The sequence below is a fragment of the Hemicordylus capensis genome, chromosome 1, assembly GCF_027244095.1.
Source record: "Hemicordylus capensis ecotype Gifberg chromosome 1, rHemCap1.1.pri, whole genome shotgun sequence".
NCBI classification, from domain to species: Eukaryota; Metazoa; Chordata; class Lepidosauria; order Squamata; family Cordylidae; genus Hemicordylus; species Hemicordylus capensis.
This window is the reverse complement of record NC_069657.1, coordinates 161,215,842-161,236,673: the sequence shown is the minus strand read 5'-3', so window position 1 is coordinate 161,236,673 and position 20,832 is coordinate 161,215,842. Positions and strand designations below refer to the sequence as shown.

Genomic DNA, 20,832 nt, shown 5'->3' with positions numbered 1-20,832 from the left:
CAGATTAGTTCTTACTAGAACAACTTGTTTATTTGTTAATATGGCCAGCACAAAATAAAGGAGACTGGGACCACCTTGTCTCTTCCCTATAAACTGAGTGTGCTGTCTGTGTGTGTGTGTGTGTGTGTGTAGCTACAATTCTTTGTTACCACAAGATGGTAAAGTAGCATAGTATATGATGCATATACAATTACACTGGCTGCTGATATGTTTCCCGGCAAAATACAAAGTGCTGGTTATTACCTTTAAAGCCCTGAACGGCTTAGGTTCAGGTTACCTTAGAGTGCGCCTTCTTCTGTATGATCCCCACCGCATGTTAAGGTCATCTGAGGAGGTCCGTCTCCAGTTACCACCCATACGTCTGGAGCGATTCAGAGGTGGGCCTTCTCTGTGGCTGCTCCCGGGCTGTGGAATGCACTCCCAGCAGAAATTCGTAATCTTAATTCCTTACTGACCTTCGAGAGCCCTTAAAACCCATCTGTTTGGCCTGGCCTTTCAGAGTTTTTAATTAGTTTTAATTGTTTTAATGCTAACCTGGTTTTCAGGGTTTTAATTGTTATGATAGTTTAATTGTTTTTTAAGATTTTTTTTAATTGGTATTAATATTTATATCTCTGTTGTAATTGTTATTGGTTTTAATGGTTTCTAATTGTAAACCGCCCTGAGCCATTTCGGAAGGGCGGTATAAAAATCGAATAAATAAATAAGTAAATAAATAATATGCTCTTGTGCTTTTTAAGCCATACCTAAGTCATCTTTTTCTTTGTTAATCTTATTTTGCGCTTCTGAAGGGATAATAAAGTTTTCTGCACACCATGAACCTAAGAACTAAGTAGTTATGCTGAACAGCAAGAGGCATACACCCTGGGACACTGCGTGCTGTACTACCTAATTACGCAGCGTGTCTTCTTCTCCCCCCACCCCCTTTAATTTTCATTTTACTTCGTTATTAAAACAAATATACTTGTATATAATATACCTGTGTGTGTACACATACACACACACACACGTGCACACACAAGTCATGTGAATGGGTATCCTAACGTTAAGTGTTATAACACTAGATCTGAACACCATCAAAATGTAATAGTTCTTCTTTTGCCCAAGTTGTTGAATTATCTAGAGATAATTTGATTCAAGTATAATTTTATTTCTCTCCTACTTCCTCTCCAAAGAGGTCAGGGAGGCATACATAATGAGGCCACTGCTACTGCATTAATTTTTACAACTAAACCTGTGAGGTAGGTTAGGCTGAGAGAGATAGACTTGCTGAAGGTAACCCAGTGAGCTGCATGGCTGTGTTAGAACATGGGGTTTCCATGGTCCTGGGTCCAACACTTTAACCACTACAAATTTATTATAAGCCATTCAGGTTTGAACAACCTTTTGATTAGTCTGAATCCTTCCTTCCTTTGTATGTCTATAATAAGTGAATGTATAGGTTAGCATTATATTACAGATTCTACACTTCCACGCTTCTATAGACAGTAACTGGGCCTGCTTTCATTAATTTGCTTAGATAATATTTATTTCAGTTAGCATATTGGAGACAACTGTTTTACTGACTCAGCCTTTGAGGTATCTGGATAAGACAATCATAGGTCCAAATGGTATCTTATAGCCTGTGATACTTCTGACATGTAAAAAAAAAAATAAGTCCAGTAAATGTTAACAGAAACTCAAACTGGATGTGGAAAAAGGCACCTTCCAGCAAAAAAGAGATGCATTTTCTGAAACCTTATTGAGGTTTCAGAACTTCAGTTGATTCCATTTATATATTATTATTATTATTATTTTATTTTATTTCTATACCGCCCTTCCCAAAATGCCTCAGTGTGGTTTACACAGAGAAATAACAAATAAATAAGATGGCTACCTGTCCCCAAAGGGCTCACAGTCTAAAAAGAAACCATAATATAGACACCAGCAATAGTCACTGGAGATAATGTGCTGGGGGTGGATAGGGCCAGTTACTTCCCCCCTGCTAAATAAAGAGAATCGCCTCGTTAAAAGGTGCCTCTTTGCCAAGTTAGCAGGGAGAGTAACCAAGTTAGCAAATTATAAAATAATGTGTTAGAACATTTTTCCTAGACCCTGTATCCATTAAATGCTTCCATACATTGTTTTGTTACTCTTTGGCATGTATATGAGTTGTTACATTGCAGCTTTTCTACAAAAGCCCAAGGTCTATGCAGTTTAAATCTTGGGAAAATTGTAGGTGGCATTTATGGTTTTAGTCTTCTTCTGGTTTCAGGGTTAGATTGGGCAACAATTATTCTTTGATGCAGACTGAACTCTGTCCAGATTCCTCCCTTATCTGAGCAGTTCATGAGCCAAGGCCATGATGCTGTCATGTACTGGACAGATGAAGAAACTGCACAAAGGAAGTTTTAAAAAAATTGATGCTCTTTATTGATTTGTGAAACTTGCAATCCTAAATGCGCTCAGGGCTGATTCACATGTTGCATGACAGGTGGGTTTTCCGTACGTCCATGGTGCTTTTTCTTGTGAGCGCCATAATGCATGTTTGTAAACTGAGTATGATTCAGTGGATGCACTTGTGCCCTCCAACACCTCAGTGATAGGAATGTGCTTGTAAACATCTCTATTAGTATACCAAGGGTCACTGCATGAGCCACATCCTCTCTGTTTCTACACGTTGGGCAGCAGCTCGACTAGTAACTTCATGAGTGGAAGACATTCCACTCACACAAGGTTAGAGGGATATTTCTCACTGACCGCCCCCCATTTCCGCTGCTGCCCTTTGGGCCCCACCTCAAATAGGTCAGAGACATATTTTCAGGGGAAAGGGGAAATCAGTGAAAATAATCCTATATGCAAGAAGAACATCTTCCGTTCGAATTAGCAGTCAAGATCCTGTCCATTTTATTTATTTATATTTATGTAAGCTGCTTTGAAAACTTCTGTTGAAAAGTGGTATATAAATATTCATTGTATTCATAAGGCTCTCCACTGCCTGCTGTGTATACCTGAATGCAGCCTGTCCTCAGTACACAAAGGCAATTATTATTAGTTATGCTTTTCTAGCATATAGAAGCCCAGCAGAGAGGGAAGGGAGAGTCCATCTATCTCCCACCCAGTGCTGCCTGGAGTGAGAGACCAGGTGGGTGCTGGGGTTCCATACTGAATGTGTGGACTTGAGTTTGGGGACCAGGGATAGATTGGGACTTCTGTTGGTGTACCAATCGCCCCGCTGCCCAGCGGAATCTCTTATTGAGATCACGGACTTGGTGGCGGAACTCGCATGGGAGTCTCCCAGACTCTCCCAGACTCTTACCAGGGTCCCTGTCAGGGTATCAGACCATACTGAATGTGTGGACTTGAGTTTGGGGACCAGGGATAGATTGGGACTTCTGTTGGTGTACCAATCGCCCCGCTGCCCAGCGGAATCTCTTATTGAGATCACGGACTTGGTCGCGGAACTCGCGTTGGAGTCTCCCAGACTCTTGGTGCTGGGGGACTTCAATGTTCATTTCGGGACCAATCTGTCCAGGGCACCTCAGGAGTTCATAGCGGCCATGACAACTATGGGCCTATCCCAAGTGGTCTCTGGACCGACACATATTGCAGGTCACACACTTGATTTGGTATTTTACTCTGAACAGGGTGGTGTTCCGTGGGTGGGGACTCCTGTGATTTCCCCATTGTCATGGATGGACCACCATCTGGTTAAGGTTGGACTTACAACCACTTCCCACCTCCGCAGGGTCAAGGGACCCGTTAGAATGGTCCTCCCGAAGAGTTTATTGGATCCCTTAAGATTCCAAGAAGCCTTGGAGGGATTTAATATTGGCTTTGCTGGTGATCCTGTTGATGCCCTGGTTGACAATTGGAACAACTTGCTCACCAGGGCACTAGACACAATTGCTCCCAAGTGTCCCCTCCGACCCGCTTCAAAGTTGGCCCCTTGGTATACAGAAGATCTACGGGGGCTGAAGCAGCAAGGTAGGCGACTGGAGCGCAAGTGGAGGAAGACTCGACTCGAATCTGACAGATTACGGCATAGAGCACATCTAAAGATCTATGCTCAGGCAATACATGCAGCAAAGAGGCGGTTCCTTTCTGCCCGTATTGCCTCTGCGAATTCACGTCCAGCGGAGTTGTTCAGGGTTGTGAGGGGATTAGTATTCCCCCCCCCCCGCCGAACCAGAATTTAGAGTCATCAGTTACCCGCTGTGATGTGTTTAAAGAGTTTTTTGCAGATAGAATCTCTCCGATTCAAGCCGATCTAGATGGAGACTCCACAATTAATTTGATGTCTGAGCTGGAGATGCCCAACGACTCCTCTTATGTGATTCGACTGGATTGGTTTCAGTTTGTGACTCCTGAGGATGTGGACAAGCTGCTTGGATCGGTGAGGCCTACCACTTGTTCTCTTGACCCTTGTCCAACATGGCTTGATCGATCTAGCAGGGAGGTTGTTGTAAATAGCCTGGTGGATATCATAAATGCTTCTCTGAGGGAGGGCAGGATGCCTCCTTGTCTTAAGGAGGCAATCATTAGACCTCTTCTAAAGAAGCCTGCATTAGATCCCTCGGAGTTGAGCAATTATAGGCCTGTTTCCAACCTCCCATGGCTGGGCAAGGTCATTGAGAGGGAGGTGGCCTCTTAGCTCCAGGAGGTCTTGGAGGAAACTGATTATCTAGACCCATTTCATACTGGTTTTCGGGTGGGCTATGTGGTGGAGACTGCCTTGGTCAGCTTGATGGATGATCTCCAATTGGCAATTGACAGACGAAGTGTGACTCTGTTGGTCCTTTTGGATCTCTTGGCAGCTTTCAATACTATTGACCATAGTATCCTTCTGGAACGTCTGAGGGTGTTCGGGGTGGGAGGCACTGTTTTACAGTGGTTCCACTCCTACCTCTCAGATAGATTCCAGATGGTGTCGACTGGAGACTGTTGCTCTTCAAAATCTGAGCTTAAGTATGGTGTCCCTCAAGGCACCGTACTTTCTCCAGTGCTTTTTAACATCTACATGAAACCGCTGGGAGAGATCATCAGGGGATTTGGAGCTGGGTGTTACCAGTATGCTGATGACACCCAGATCTACTTCTCCATGTCAACTTCTTCAGGAGCTGGCATATCCTCCCTAAATGCCTGTCTGGAAGCAGTAATGGGCTGGATGAGGGAGAATAAATAAACTGAAGCTGAATCCAGATAAGATGGAGGTACTTATTGTGCCGGGTTGGAACTCTAGAGACAATTTTGATCTGCCTGTTCTAGATGGGGCCACACTTCCCCAAAAGGAACAGGTTCGCAGTCTGAGAGTACTTGTGGATTCACACCTCTCCCTGGTTTCTCAGGTTGAGGCGGTGGCCAGGGGTGCTTTCTATTAGCTCTGGCTGATACGCCAGCTGAGCCCGTTTCTCGAGATCAATGCCCTCAAAACAGTTGTACATCTGCTGGTAACCTCCAGACTTGACTTTTGTAATGCGCTCTACGTGGGGCTGCCTTTGTACGTAGTCCGGAAACTTTAGTTGGTTCAGAACGCGGCAGCCAGGTTGGTCTCTGGGTCATCTCGGAGAGACCATGTTACTCCTTTACTGATGGAGTTACACTGGCTGCCAATCGGTTTCCGGACAAAATACAAAGTGCTAGTTATAACTTACAAAGCCCTAAACGGCTTAGGCCCTGGGTACCTTAGAGAGCGTCATCTTCATTATGAGCCCCATCGCCCATTGAGGTCATCTGAGGAGGTCCATCTCCAGTTACCGCCAACTCGTTTGTTGGTGACACAGAGATGGGCCTTCTCAGTCGCTGCCCCGAGATTGTGGAATGCGCTCCTTGCCGAGATACGATCCTCCCTATCTCTGGAAATTTTCAAAAAACACCTGAAAAGCCTTCTTTTCACCCAAGCTTTCTCAGCTTCCTAAATTGTGGGGGTTTTAATTTCTGGTTTATTTTAAAATTCAAAACCCGATTTTGGGGTTTTTAATCACTGTAATGTTTAATTGTTTTTTTTTAAAATGTTTTAAAATTCTTAATTGTTATATTGTTTTTAAAATTGTTTTAGCTCTTTACTGTTTTGGTGGTGAGTTTTAATTGTAAACCGCCTTGAGCCATTTTGGAAGGGCGGTATACAAATCAAATCAATCAATCAATGAATAATAATAAATATCCAATAACTATCCTACAATATGTTAGCAACAAATTCAGTATATATACCACACAAGATGTGCAACTTAAAAAATGTCAAGCTGTGCATGGCTTAGTGCCTTAGTGTTCATGCATCTGAATTTACCTTCATGCCTGCCCCACTCAAATGAGGCATTCCCCAAAATATAAAAGTGCGGACAGTGATTTGTCAGAAAGCCGGGACTGTCTCTGGTAAATAGAAATAGTTGAAGGGTATGCAAACTGGGATGTTGTAGTTGTTTATGAATGTATTACAGGCCCAGGTTTTTCTTTCCAACATGAAGGTAGGGGTGTGCACAAAACCAATTTGCCCAGTTAAGTTCGAGTGTGAACCAGACATGAACCAAACCGGACATGTTCGGTTTTGTGTTCCCTGAACAGACCTCTGGCTCGGCTCGAATTTGAGTTGGTTTGGGGGTTCTAAAGTTGTTTATTATTATTATTTCTTGTTTACACAGTCAGACAGGTGTTATTGACTGGTTTGTTTTATCCAGACATTGTGTCCTTCCCAAGGACCTGGGATGGCTGAATTTTATTATCAATATTGTTCTTGTTCTTATTATAGATATTGTCGCAGAATATAGGCCGTCCCCAGTAAAGCTGCTTTTTGTAATTGGCTGATGGTGATTTCTGTGGCCCCTATGGTGTTTAGGTGCTCTTCAAGGTCTTTTGGAACTGCACCCAGGGAGCCAATGACCACTGGGATTATTTTGGTCTTTTTCTGCCACAGCCTTTCAATTTCAATTTGTAGATCTTTGTATTTTGTGATTTTTTTCTATTTCTTTTTCTTCTATTCTGCTATCCCCTGGTATTGCCTTGTCGATTATTTTGACTTGTTTTTCTTCTCGACTACAGTGATATCCGGTGTATTGTGTGGCAGATGTTTGTCTGTTTGTAGTCGGAAGTCCCATAATATTTTTGCATCTTCATTTTCTACAACTTTTTCCATTTTATGGTCCCACCAATGTTTGGCTACAGGTAGCTTGTATTTTTTGCAGATGTTCCAGTGTATCACCCCTGCTACCTTGTCATGCCTTTCTTTGTAGTCAGTCTGTCCGATCTTTTTACAACAGCTGATTAGGTGGTCCACTGTTTCATCTGCTTCTTTACAAAGGCGGCACTTTGTTGTTGTTGTTTAAAAAGGGATGTTGCTGAAGAACACAGAATTCATCCTGAATGGCAGGATTCTCCCAATAGCCCCATGTTTCAAATGTCTTCGTCCCGGCAGTCTCCGGGGGTGCTGCTATGCGGGGGGTGTCTCTGCCGTTTCCTTCTCCCGCTGCCAGCCGCCCGCCGCTCTTCCGGGGGCCATTCTGACCCTTTCTCGGGTGTCTGTGGCCATTTTTGAGGCCGCCATACATGTGCTCTGGGCATTTGTGTGGCCTGGGTCGTGACCCAGCCACACAAATGGCCAGGGCACATGTGCAGCCACCTCAAGAACGGCCGCCAACACCAGAGAAGAAGGGCTGAAAATGGGCTGAAACAGCCCTTGGAAGAGTGGGGTGAGGCCGGCGGGAGGAGAGGGAAATGGCAGAGATCCAGCTGCAGCAGCACCCCCGTAGACTACTGGACATGGCAGTGAGTATGTCTATTTTTTATTTTACACTAGAACCCCCGAACCAGTCCCAAGTCAGCCAGAGGGGGGATCTGGTTCAAGGTCGAGCCAAACGTGGCCCGGTCCGGCTTCAGGGCTCATCCTCCGATTTGATGGTGAACTGGCTCGACCTTGAGCTCGTTCGCCCATCCCTACATTAAGAATGTTTACCCGTAGGCACATGGTGAATAAAGTTTGGAATGTGAATCAGTCCTTGCTTGGTGGAAGTAAGTTGCATATACACATTCATTTTCCTTTAGGTGATTGTTCTTGCTCAACAATCTTGGGTGAAAAGTTTTTTCTTTATTACACTCGGAACCTATGGTGCCCATGTAGAGAGTAGACAGGGCTGTAAATAAGAGTTATAGCCTTATGTGGCAGCGGTTTAGATAAATCCTTACCCATTGTGGGCATGTTATTGAAGGCAGATGTTTCTGCAAAGCCTGGAAATGCCTTACCAGGGGAAAAAATTAAAAACAACCGCCAAAAAACTGCTGCAGTTCTGGAATTGGTCTATCAGCAGCAAACCACAGCAACAGACAATTTATTTTAGGATCACCTGACACTTTAATGGCAGGGATACATCTTTTTCAGAGCAGAGGTTGACTCTATTTGGAATACCTCTCAAGCTCTAGCCTGAAACATACATCCTCAAAACAGAGTAGTTTACCAATGGTCTCTTCTCTGTATATAACATTTAAAGACTTATCTCATTATTTAGGCATATATGCCATACCAGCTATCCTCCTTCAAATCAGAGGCTTGTTTGCAAAATAAAAACACATGGGCAAAATTGAAATGTATGTGTGAGAGCCAAAAGATGACCAAAGGATTCTGTTAACTAACTGTAAGTGAAGAATTATTCAATTCAAAAGAATCACACAATATGGTCCAATTTAAGCTAAAGGAATTCCTACAAGGCAGCGTGTTCCCTCTGTACGTGTCTTTTGGTCATTACCTGTGGTAGTCTTATACCATACAGGGCTGGTATCAGGGGTCTGCTGACTGAAGCACTGGCTGAGAGCCCAGGGTCATGAAAGGGTCCACGACTGACCCCTGTGGCCCTGGTCAAAAAAAGAAGGTAACTACCATAACACTTAAATTTGCTGCTGCTGCTGCTGCCACTTCCTCCTCCACCACCACGGTACCTTACTCTCGTAGGGAGTCACTTGTGATAGTGGCACCCTGAAACACTCCTTCACAGTGATGCCAGCACTGACACCATGCATACTTGGGAGTTATAACTCCAGGGGTGTAACTATAATAGGGCAAGGGGAGACGGTTGTCTGGGGGCCTGCTGCCTTGGGGGGCCCCCAGATGCAAGCCACGTGACTGACTCCCCCAGCCACGCACCTGCCCGGGCTTCCTTCAGTTGTATTCATCCTCCGAAATTGATGTGAGTGTTAAGACCTGGAGCTACCAGAACATCAGGTCTTTCTCTAGTACCATTTGATGGGGCTATTCACATGATTGCAGAATATTGGGCTAGCCTCCGCTAGCCCAATTTTCTGCATTCGTGAGAACCACCGGGCTCGGCTGCAAGCCTGGTGGTTCTTCAGCTGGTAACCCGCTCAAGTAGCCCACCCCAAAACTGGGTTTGCGGAGCAAGTGCTCCGCAAACTCATTTTAAAAAATCGTGAGTAGCCGTGGCGCGGCTCTGCAGCGCGGCTACTCACGAGGAGACCCCCCGGCTCCATGGGTCTCACCAGCATGCCCTGTGCACTCGTGCAGGGCGTGCTGGAGCTTCCGGGGGCCACCTGCTCCCCCCAGCCCCTGCCGGCTCCATCACAGAGCCGGAAATCATGTGGGCAGCCGATCTGGCTGCCCAGGGCTCCCGCCCTGCTCGTGTGCGGAGATAGCAGGCTTAACTCGCTCTCCCCGCTGAACTCCTGAAACCGGGTCTCACTGTTTGTGAGACCTGGCTCAATGACTTGCATCGTGAGCTGAGTTTCAGTGGGGGGGGGGGCATTTTAAAATGTTTTCTCTGGGCCCACTCCAACCTTGCTACGCCCCTGTATAACTCCCCTGCTTTACTTTGTTATAAGTACAATGAATGTCTGAATAGTTGTGAAATCTTGCCATTCACATATAGACGTTCAATTATATATAAATGTGTCCCTGAAAACCCAGATATGTCAGTGAACTCAGGCAACTGCAGGGTATGAACTCGCAAGTGTTGACTGCTGTGTGTCTGAGAAATAGGGAAACAGTTGCAACTCTTTCTAGAGAAGTCAAACCTGGCCGTGGTCATTCATGCCGTAGTTACAGCTAGATTATTTGGGACTGTCTTTTACAAGTATTAAAAAAGCTTCAATTGGTTGGAACATGAGAACATAAGAAAAGCCAAGCTAAATCAGGCCCAAGACCTATCCTGTTTCACACAGTGGCCCACTAGATGCCTCTGGGAAGCCCACAGGCAAGAGCTGAGGTCATGCCTTCTCTCCTGCTGTTGCTCCCCTACAACTAGTATTTAGAGGTATGTTGCTTCTGAAGCTGGAGGAGGCCTATAGCCCTCAGACGAGTAGCCATTGATAGACCTGTCTTCCATGAATTTATCCAAACCTCTCTTAAAGCCATCCAGGGTGTTAGCGGTCACTACATCTTGTGGCAGAGAATTCCATAGGTTGATTATGAATTGTGTGAACAAGTACTTCAGAATTCAGCAGCCAGATCTTATCTGGTGCAACGTGTTCTGGTCATATCACTCCAGTCTTGTTCCAGCTACACTAATTACCAAATTTCTTCTAGGCCCAATTCAAGGTGTTTGCCTAACCGAATTGTAATTCAGCAGCCGTTGGACAGCCAGGGTTGCCGAACTCTCCTATTGGTAGTACCTTGCTGTCTGAGGTAAAAGAAGTGGCAATAAGAGAGCGGGTGTGGTCAGCTGCTGCTTTAGGTTGTGGAGTTCCCTCTCAACAGAGACATGCATATTTACCTCGTTGGTTTTCAGGTGTGATCTAGATTTGACATTTTAGGAAAACCTTTAGATGTGCATAGTGTGATCTTCATTTTAGCTCTTAGGGCTATTTCATTTTTATTGTTCTGTTTTGTTGTCATTGACTGGTTTTACATTTTGTTTAATTGTAAGATGCCTTGACCCCCTGGAAAAGCAGAGCAGTAAAAGTTTAATAAATATCTAATATTGTATAGTTTAATGAAGTTTTTAAAAAATTGCCCTGCCTTTCAAACCTTCAGTTTCCAAGATGTCTTAAAATAATATACTGAAATCATAACACATATAATAAAACCTCCTCAGCACAGCAGTGAACTGAAAGTTAAAAGCAGCCATAAAACCGAACGTACTTAGAAGCCTGGGAAAATATAAGAATTTTTATCTGGTAGTTCAGTATCCTCAAGCTTGGTGCCAGGCAAATAGGTCTGTCTGGAATTGTGACATCAAGGCACCATTACTGGAAAGACCCCTGTCCCTGGTAGCCCATCACTTCATCTTGGAAGGTGGGTGGTGCACCTTTCATGAAATTCATCTGGCGATGTTGGCTTTCCTGTGTCATTGTTGCTATTTGCCCATTTTTGCCTTCTCACTGTAATATATGCATACCTGTGAGGCAAAATTAAGCCAGTTCCTATTTGTTATTTATTTTCTGTAGTGCTCAATAAATGTGTTTTTTTCACTGCATCTTTGATATTTGATAAACAAGGCTCTAATAAGCTTGTTAGTCTTCAAACTGCCATGGGACTTTTATATTGGAATATGCGCTAATAGATTTGCCTTCTGATGCTTCAAATTTTTTTAATTCATGGCTTTAAACCATTTCAACAGGCAGACAAAGTTTTGTTTGGGTGCCCATTGGAACCGTGTTGCTAGCTTAACAGCTTGATTCACCCAATAGTTTCTCTCCTTTTGTTCAGACTTTTGCCACTTGGCTCCCAACAACTTGTATGTGTTTAACAGATACGGTCTCAGAAAGTACTTTCCACTGGCTTGCAAAGTGTTTTGCATTTCTTCCAGATAAAATCACTTAATATGTTTGTTTCTTCTTTCCCTTTCTATTCCTCCCCTCTTCTGCCCCACGTCACCCACATCCAATCTTTCTAGGTCAGAGGCATTCCAGACCCTCAGATCACATGGTACAGAAATGGGCATCTCCTAACAGAGGGAGAGCGCCATGTAGTGGACCACAGAATTCGAGGACTCTTCAGCTTGGTGATCAAAGGGGTGCAGCAGGAAGATGGTGGCCCATACACATGTGAGGCTAAAAATGATGGTGGCACTCGCCAGGTGACGGTGGAATTAACAGTGGAAGGTAAGATTGCAAACAGTGGCTGACATCCAGGCTAACAAGTCACTTGTACAAATGTGTTGCACAGGTTCAAGGATGTTGCACAAGCCAGATGTGCTAAACAGCATTCCCTCTAAAAGGGAATTCCAGATGCTGTTGACGACAACTCCCAGCATGCCCAGCTGTGATGGCCTTTGGCTAGGAATTGTGAAACTTGTAGTCAACAACAATTGTGGGACTTGTAGTCAATTCCCTGTTGGAGGGAACATTGACGCTAAGGCTGCAGTTTGCCTTCTGGACTAGTGTTGCGCTAGTGCAAACATGTTTGGGTTTGCGCCACCATGTGGTACTTCTCATGCTATGAAGCCTCTTGCTCACTAGTTTCATAGGGAACTTTTGTGAGAAAGTGCAACTTTGAGCATCTCCATGATGTTGTACAGCTAGACATCTTTGTACACTAGCTCAGCTTGGCTGGTTATGCATGTGCTTCTTTAGTGTGGAATCAGATGTAAGCCATTATGCTTCATCCATGGTGGCAAAGAAAGGACTGACTCTGCTCTTGTCTGGCAGAAGTGTAGAGTCAGCTAGTGCAAGCTGTACTACTTGACTGGAAAGACAATGAAACAGTAGCTGTTCCATGTGTTTTACTCCAAGGAGAAAAGTTACCCCCTAGCTTGAGAGGCTAGGTCTGACTGCAATGAGTGCAGCTGACCCTGGCCATCAAACAGGTGGTGGGAGTATTGGTTAGGTAGGGCTGAACTGGTTGAGAGTGCACCAGCTTCCCTGAAGCTGAAATTACCCACGCCTTTCCTTCTACTCTCAGTGTAACTGAATTGTCATTTTGCTTTTCTGTGCAAACACTGGTAATACATTGCAGGTCTCTGTGCCTATTTTGTAGGTTTATTATTTGTTTCAATAATAAGATGACTTTTTTGGAGTATTTGAGGCAGTTCAGCTCATTCTCTCAGTAATTCTTACCATTACTGTGTAAGGAGGATCGGTAGTATTGCAGATGGAGGGTGGAGACTGAGGGGCTTACTTAAGGCCTCCTTGTGAGCTCATGGTAGATATGAGATCTGATCTGGGGACATCCTGGTTCATAGTTCCAGGGGTCCCAAGCTTTGGCCTCCAGATGTTGTTTGAGAACTCCCACAATGGCCAAGGCCAACCACATCTGGGGACCTAAGGCTGGGAACTCCTGGTTTAGCCTGTTAGCTGCTGTACATTTTGGTTTTGTTTACATTCTGATTATTTTCAGAAACATAACTTTTGTTAAAGCTTTTTTCATTAGTCATTTCAGGCTACTATCTGTCCAACTCTGCAGAGAACATTTTAATTTACCACCTAGTAACGTTTGTAAGTCAGTCTGTTCATGTCCACTAGATGGTGCTAAATATACAGTGAATATTTCAGTCTAGGCATCTTGTTCATGGTATAATATAAAGCAGAGCTTCTGACTTGGTGAGGAGAGGCATACTTAGGGAAAGGTGAGATAAATTAGTAGAATTACAACTAGGCTGCAAATTCTTCTCTTGAAAGCAAATGTCCTACTGAGAAGTTGTAATGAGTAACTTTTAGAAATTCCAGAGGATGTGTCAAAGGACATTAAGTAGCTGTGTGTGTGTGTGTGTGTGTGTGTGTGTGTGTGTGTAGAGGTAGAAGTGAAGAGTAAGAGATCAGGTCTTAGGTTTTCTATTATTATTATTATTATTTCTTGTTTACACAGTCAGACAGGTGTTATTGACTGGTTTGTTTTATCCAGACATCGAGGCCTTCCCAAGGACCTGGGATGGCTGAATTTTATTGTCAGTTGTTATAGATATCGTCGCAGAATATAGGCTGTTCCCAGTAAAGCTGCTTTTTGTAATTGGCTGATGGTGATTTCTGTGGCCCCTATGGTGTTGAGGTGCTCTTCAAGGTCTTTTGGAACTGCACCCAGGGTGCCAATTACCACTGGGATTATTTTGGTCTTTTTCTGCCACAGCCTTTCAATTTCAATTTGTAGATCTTTGTATTTGGTGATTTTTTCTATTTCTTTTTCTTCTATTCTGCTATCCCCTGGTATTGCTATGTCGATCATTTTAACTTTTCTTTCTTTCTTCTCGACTACAGTTATATCTGGTGTATTGTGTGGCAGATGTTTGTTATTATTTTATTAATTATTTTACATTTTATATCCTTCTCTTCCTCAAAGGAGCCCAGAGTGGTGTACTACATACTTCAGTTCTTCTTCACAACAACCCTGTGAAGTAGGTTAGGCTGAGAGAGAGGTGACTGGCCCAGAGTCACCCAGCTAGTTTCATGGCTGAATGGGGATTTGAACTCTGGTCTCCCCTGTCCTAGTCCAGCACTCTAACCACCACACCACACTGGCTCTCATTTTGTCTCTAGGCCTTGGTTTTGGGCTCCTTCTTGAAAGTGGCACAAAAGAACTGCCCCAAATGGCCCTACCTGTCTAAAGAATCCAGCGTGTCCAGTATTCTGTGTCTTCTTGCTTGCTGGAGTAATCAGTAAGACTAGAAACAGCATTAAAAAGCTAGGTGTGGGATGTGTGCTTGTGGAGGAAGTAGCGCCAATGTGGGAAGCAATGGTTGTCTTCTCATGATAACTTTAAATAGAAGTTAATGTGAAGGTAGATATTTTACTTTTTATTTTTAAGTGCACAGCCAAAGTTCTTTAATCTGAAGGAGGCTGTAGCCTAATAAATATTTTCTCTTTCTTTTTGGCTTACAGGAAGTGTTTTGAAAAAGTACAGCTTGCCTTCTGGTGCCAAAAATTCTAGGTAAGAATTCCAAAGATCTGGGTAAGAATTGTATTAATGCTCACATTTCTAGAGTAGGACTCCTTTGGTAGCCTTTGACATGTGCATCACTTTATAAATATATTTAAAAGACTGCTATTAATGTTGCTGTTTTTGAAAGCATTCTCTGAAACTAGTAATTGTGGAAAATTGCAGTACCTTCACTAACCTCTGAAGCCTCTAAGGTAACTGATGTCCTTTGTGTCCCTCTTTCCAGCTGACCTTATGCCCATTCCCATTTCAGTGGAAAGTACTGGATATAAAACTAGCTTTTAAAAAGAGAGAGAAACAGAAGTAGTAAGTCAAAAAGAGGCTGGACAGTCATCTGCCAGGAATGCTATAGGAGGTTTTTTGGTCTGAGCTTTGGACTAAGTCCTCCAAGTTCCCTTCTAAATCTAAAAATCTATGGTTCTATTAAAGGAAGCCCAGAACATTTGTTTTCCAACACTTGTGATTTCAGAAGCCTTCAGTGTTTCTAGCTGCCTACCGACATCCTCCCGATTACCTCGTTTTGCTCAGTATTATCAAATTACCCTGTCCCATAATCTTAGTATTACTGTGCTGCTTGAGCTGAGGTGGTATGTGGTCTCTCTTGGGGTTTAGATGCGTTGCAGAAGCAGAAAGAGATTGACACAACTTGTTTCGCTTATGGGTAAGCTATGAAATGCACCTGACCCAAGATCAGTTTGCCTGAAATCCACAGCTACCATTTGCTACCATTGATTATGTTCTGCTAATGTGTGGCTTGGTTCCTGCACAGCTCTAGTAATGTTTACCACTGAAATGGGCATTGCCCAACCTAAATTGCATGGATTTGGATCATGCTTCAGTATTGCCTTGTATTTCAAAGCTTGTTGAGTGAAAATGTCCAACTCTGTTGATTTGGAATCGATGAATTGTCACTAAAATAGCTACTTCTGTTGTGTTTTTCTTCTATAAGCAGAGCTGGGCCAACATAACAAAATAAGTATTTAATGCTGTTAAACTAACTCTATATATTAGATGTTCCTTCAAATGGTCAGAAAACCATTTTCAGCATTTGATTTGGAAGAACCTGTTTAGAATGTTCCTGGTTGAATTCTGAGAATTGGACTATATCCTAAAATTTTGAATAAAAGTTCAAGCGATGATGGTGTAAAACAAATTCCAACACACACACACCCCATCTGATGTTCTCAAATCATGATATTTTCATGCTAATCTTGTGATTTTTAAGGGATGTCTCTTGTGGTTCTTACGATTTGAAGCGAGTACTGTAGGTTTGCTAGTTGACCACAATGTGCAGCTGGCCCAAAGTTTTTTTGTTTTTTGTTTTGCATTTCCCAGTGTGCCAAGGATTGATTCTTAAATATAAAAAGCTAGCCAAACCACAGAGTGACAGATTCATGGCCCATGTCGTCATTACAAAAGAAATTCCATATATCTGTCCACCATAAACTTTCATCTTAATTTGTTTGTGGATGTACATAGATAAATTTATACTGAAATGACATGCACGTTAGCTATGCTGCCATGGAATCTTTTCCAGCATGATTCTTGGTGCTGAACTGTGGCCCATCTCTGCTCTGTCTGTCTTCATATGGATGTTTGAGTTTACCAGTAAGAACAATTGCCAAAAGAAGAATGTTTCTTTCCCCCACTATTGTAGACATGTGGAACAAACAAAAAACCTGATGCAGTGCCTTTGCAATTTGCTGGCCAGTGAAAATGAGTAGAATATGAATCCTCAAAACTACCACATATCAGCATTTATTTCACCCCCCAAAACAGTGATCTTCACTATTTTTCAAGCGGGGGCCACTTTGGCAGAAAACCTTCCAAGTGAGAGCTATTTCCCACTGTTCTGCTTTTCTCAGTGCTGGAAGGGCCCTTTAAGAGAGGTGGAGCCCTCTTTTTAGAGCTCTATGAGGAAAATGCTGGGAAGGGTTTTAGAAAAAATAGATAACTCTTTATTATGGCCAAAGTCCAGCAAGCGTGGGAAGGGTTACACTTCCCAGCACTCTGTGTACACCCTCCAAAATGTTGCAGGGATTCAAGAAGGCTCAGTTTCCCCTAAAGAAGCCCCCCACCCAGATGCTGGGCAAAGTGCAGCACTGCACAGTGAAAATGGTTGTCTCCACATGGTACTAGGGGGACTGTGTAGAGTATTCAGCTTTGACTGAAGCTTCACACAGGCCAAATAAACAATTAGTCAAGGTGGCACACTTATGGTTGATTGGTTCTGCCACTGGCCCCTGGGCCTTACTATAAAGATCACTGTCAGAAATGTGCAAAACAAATTCTCAATTTTCTGCAAAATCATATCATGCTCAGTCCTTTTTATGGCTATCTCTATTTAGGAAAATGTCCCAAGGGATATCTACATTGTACCATTCTATCAGAAGTCCAGATAAACGAGAGTGCTGTTTTTGGGGTAGGGTAATGCATATACAGGGCTGTGCAGTCGCATGTTGATGATGCCAAATCTGCTGCAGTGTGGAATAATTCAGGAGAACTTGCCCATAAAAAGTCTGATATTGTCTGTTGCAGTTAGGCTGTTCTTTGCTACTTATGTGCCACCAGGGTTGCCATACAGCATGCATGTGTGTTGAACATATACTAGATGAAGGCATATAGCAAAATAGTATTCTACTTCATGAGAAACCTATAACAGAACATTTCATTATGCAAACATCTACTCTGCGTGCCTTGATTTGGAGATACTCCTCACCCTCCCCTCAAAATGTCCTGAAAGTAAATTCTGTTTTTTAAAACATCTTCTCAGAGCTGATTCTTACTTTACATTTTATACAGCCAGTGTAAGAGTCAGTGTGATATAGTGATTAAAGCTGGACCAGAGAGTAGGGATGTGCACGGACCTCTGTTCGAGCACATTTTGGGAAATTGGACCGGGAACTTTAAGGAAAAAGGAGAGCAGGTGCTTACTCATTCAGCTTCCTGCTGGGGCGGTGCTCATCCCAATAACCCCCCTGCACAGCATCAGCATGCACATGGTGTCCACACATGTGCGGGAGCCATTTGTGTGGTCAGCAACCCCACGCTGACCATGCAAATGGCACATGTGTGGACACCATGTGTGTGCTGATGCTGTGCTGGGGCTTATTGGGATGTATACCTCCCCAGCAGGAAGCTGAATGGGCAAGCACCTGCTCTCCTTTTTCCTTAAAGTTCCTGGTCGAACTTTAATGTGCTCCAACCTTGTTTCATGCAGTCCCTACCAGGAGACCTGGGTTCAAAACCTTATTTGGTCATGAAGCTCACTGGGTGACCCTGGGGCAGTTGCCATCTCTCAGCCTAGCCTGCTTCACAGGCTTGTTGTGAGGATAAAATGGGGGAGAAGACCTATGCACCATCCTGGGCATGTTGGAGAAATAGTGAGATAGAAATACAAGAAAGAAATACTTGAGTGGGAGGAGAGGAGTACAGAATGCCTGTTTGTCATGTCAGGTCTGAAAGGAGCTTGCATGCAAAACTTGGGCTCATGTTCTTTTGAAGGGCTGGGTCTTGGTAGCTGGGCAAAGACGGGCCTCTGCTGCTTAGTATTTTCAACGGACATGTGCCCAATTTTACCCACATGTGCCCTTCATATTTCATAAGAAGTATATACAATGTTCTCTGTACCAAAGTACAAAACTATAACTGAGAACCAGTTCACAGAGAGGGGCACCATATTGTCTAACCTTGTTTTATCACTCGAACATTGCAGTAGGAAGGTAATACTCTTAAAAACAATATAATATCCTGAACTTTTGATGATAATTGTGTCTTGTCCAGTAGTCGACTTTCTGTTCCACCCGTGGAGCAACGGCCAAGCATCTGGGGTGAATGTCCACCCAAGTTTGCTACAAAACCAAACCGGGTCATTGTGCGAGAGGGACAAACTGGTAAATTCTCCTGCAAGATAACAGGGCGACCTCAGCCTCAAGTCATTTGGTCCAAGGTAGGGTTGTCTGTGAGAATATTGTCCTTGGTGGTCTCTGAAGCCGGTGAGACTGAAGGCTTCTTCTTGTATGTTTCAAACTTGTAGCATCTTTACTTTAGCCGCAGTTAATTCTGATCCATCACTGGATCATCATTTATGAGACTGTATTTTCTGGATCAAACAATATATAGATTGTAGTGAGATGTGTCAGAGCCTGACATAAAAATTAAGTCAGTCCATCCAAAATAATGGGAGACCTGTGGTGAGAGAATGCCTACTCACCATACTTGAAGCTGGGAGGAATACCATCCCACCCCACGTTTTCAATGGACGTAATTGTGTCTAATTTGGAATGAGCCATGTGTCTATCCATACATTACATACAAGATAAGAGGAGAATCTGTGGGAACATATCACAAGACCATCTATTTAGATATATACCACGTCCCACAGTGAAAGTTCAGAGCTAGGTTTTTTTGTTTGTTTTTTTTTTTAAGTAGTCAATCCTCACCAGCTTACCTTCCAGAAAGAAGTGTGTAGTCTGAGGTAGGAATGCTGGTAAAACTCTTGAGCCAGGCACATAAACAAATGGTGCGGCTTCCTAAAGTCCATCCTTCCAGAAGGGATGAACTTTAAGCCCCTGAATTATTTTCCAACTTGCATTAAATTCTGTTTGGAGAAGAATTTCTGGTTCCTTTGCTCTATAATGCAGTTGAGTTCCATATCATTAAATAAGGGGGAAATTCAGAAACTGCTGGTACAGAATCAAGGGTGTAGCAGGAAAGCCAGTTCTTCTTGGAGAACCTGCATGGGATTGGCTTCCTCTCCCAGTCCTCGATTTTTGACCCTGCAGCATCTGAACACAACGAGTTCAGTATAATGGAACTTCTGGCCTCCATTAATTAAAATGGGGCTGAATGGGGACTCCTAGGGAAAGTGGTGTAAAGAGCAAATGCCAACCCCCACAAGATAGTCCGGGGGGGGGGTTCCCTCCCCTCCCACCCTCCAGGGTAAAGGACAAGTGTGCCGTCAAGCTGGTGTCAACTCCTGTACACACAATTTAAAACACGCCTTAGAGCTGAGCAGCATAGGAAGTATTCTGCTTAACTTGGAGTCTTGATTTAAAGAGATGCACCTTGGAAACTGGGAGATGGGGCGGCGGAGAAAGACAGCCTCCCCCTTGTAGTAGACTCTCTGGAGGACCCCCCCCCCGGACATGGCATTTGGAAATAATTATTCAAGGGCTAGGTTCTGAGTCGGGGCAGGGGGCAGAAATGAGTGCCTACCTAGGTGGCAGCTTCCAGAACTTAATACTCAACTGTCCGGAAGAACAGAATGGTGTTCAAACTCTCTAATTTGGTGAAAAGGTCTGTGAATGCAAAATTGTAGAATTCATAGAGCCCTGAGTTTAAGCCTAGGTTAACTTGAAATGTCTGTATTATGAGTACACCTTAATCCCTGATATAAATCAAATATCTGGAATGATTGAGGTCTGATAGCTTGGATATAGCTTGGTAGGATATAAAACATGCTTCGGAAGTGTTAATTTGCCAGAAATTAATGGTGGTGGATCCTGGATGAATATAATCTGTAAATTTATGCTATTCTTTATTGTGCACACAGGGTGATATTCAGGTGCCGCAAAATGATCGTTTCAACATATTTGAGAAAGCAAGCATCCAGTTTTTGGAGATCCAAAATGCTCAGCTGGCCGACGCTGGAATTTATACTTGCACTGTGATGAATAGTGCTGGGAAGGCTTCTGTGTCTGCAGAGCTCATGGTTCAAGGTATGGTTAAAACAGACTAAAAGGGAAAGAATGCAGGCATGCCAGCTCAAAGTTTTCCAAGAGTTGAGCCAATTCCTCCCCATTTGTCCTCTTCTCCCCCCCTGCTTCTTTTGCTTTCTTCAGAGTGACAGTTAAATATAGGTCCATGCGTACAGTTCAACCTTAGATTTTAAAAAGCCTTTTCATTTTAATCTCTGGAAAGAACTGCCTGGATCTTTCCGTGTTCTTTCTCCTCATTTAGTCATGTTGGAAATCTTGAACACATTTAATTTCTGCAAGTGAAAATACTGCATATGTGATTTCAAATATAATTTATTGACCAATGTA

General features: G+C 43.4%; 1 protein-coding gene across 5 annotated transcripts in view; it reads left to right on the top strand.

Moving 5' to 3' along the window:
* Nucleotides 1–20,832, top strand: part of MYLK (myosin light chain kinase) — a 359,252-nt gene that overhangs the window by 121,805 nt on the left and 216,615 nt on the right. For all 5 annotated transcript variants that reach the window (XM_053251749.1, XM_053251736.1, XM_053251728.1 and 2 more), the window contains 4 exons: nucleotides 11,811–12,018; nucleotides 14,728–14,776; nucleotides 18,569–18,734; nucleotides 20,340–20,505. In XM_053251749.1, coding sequence (XP_053107724.1) covers nucleotides 11,811–12,018; nucleotides 14,728–14,776; nucleotides 18,569–18,734; nucleotides 20,340–20,505 — 589 coding nt within the window. The remainder of the gene's footprint in view (nucleotides 1–11,810; nucleotides 12,019–14,727; nucleotides 14,777–18,568; nucleotides 18,735–20,339; nucleotides 20,506–20,832) is intronic.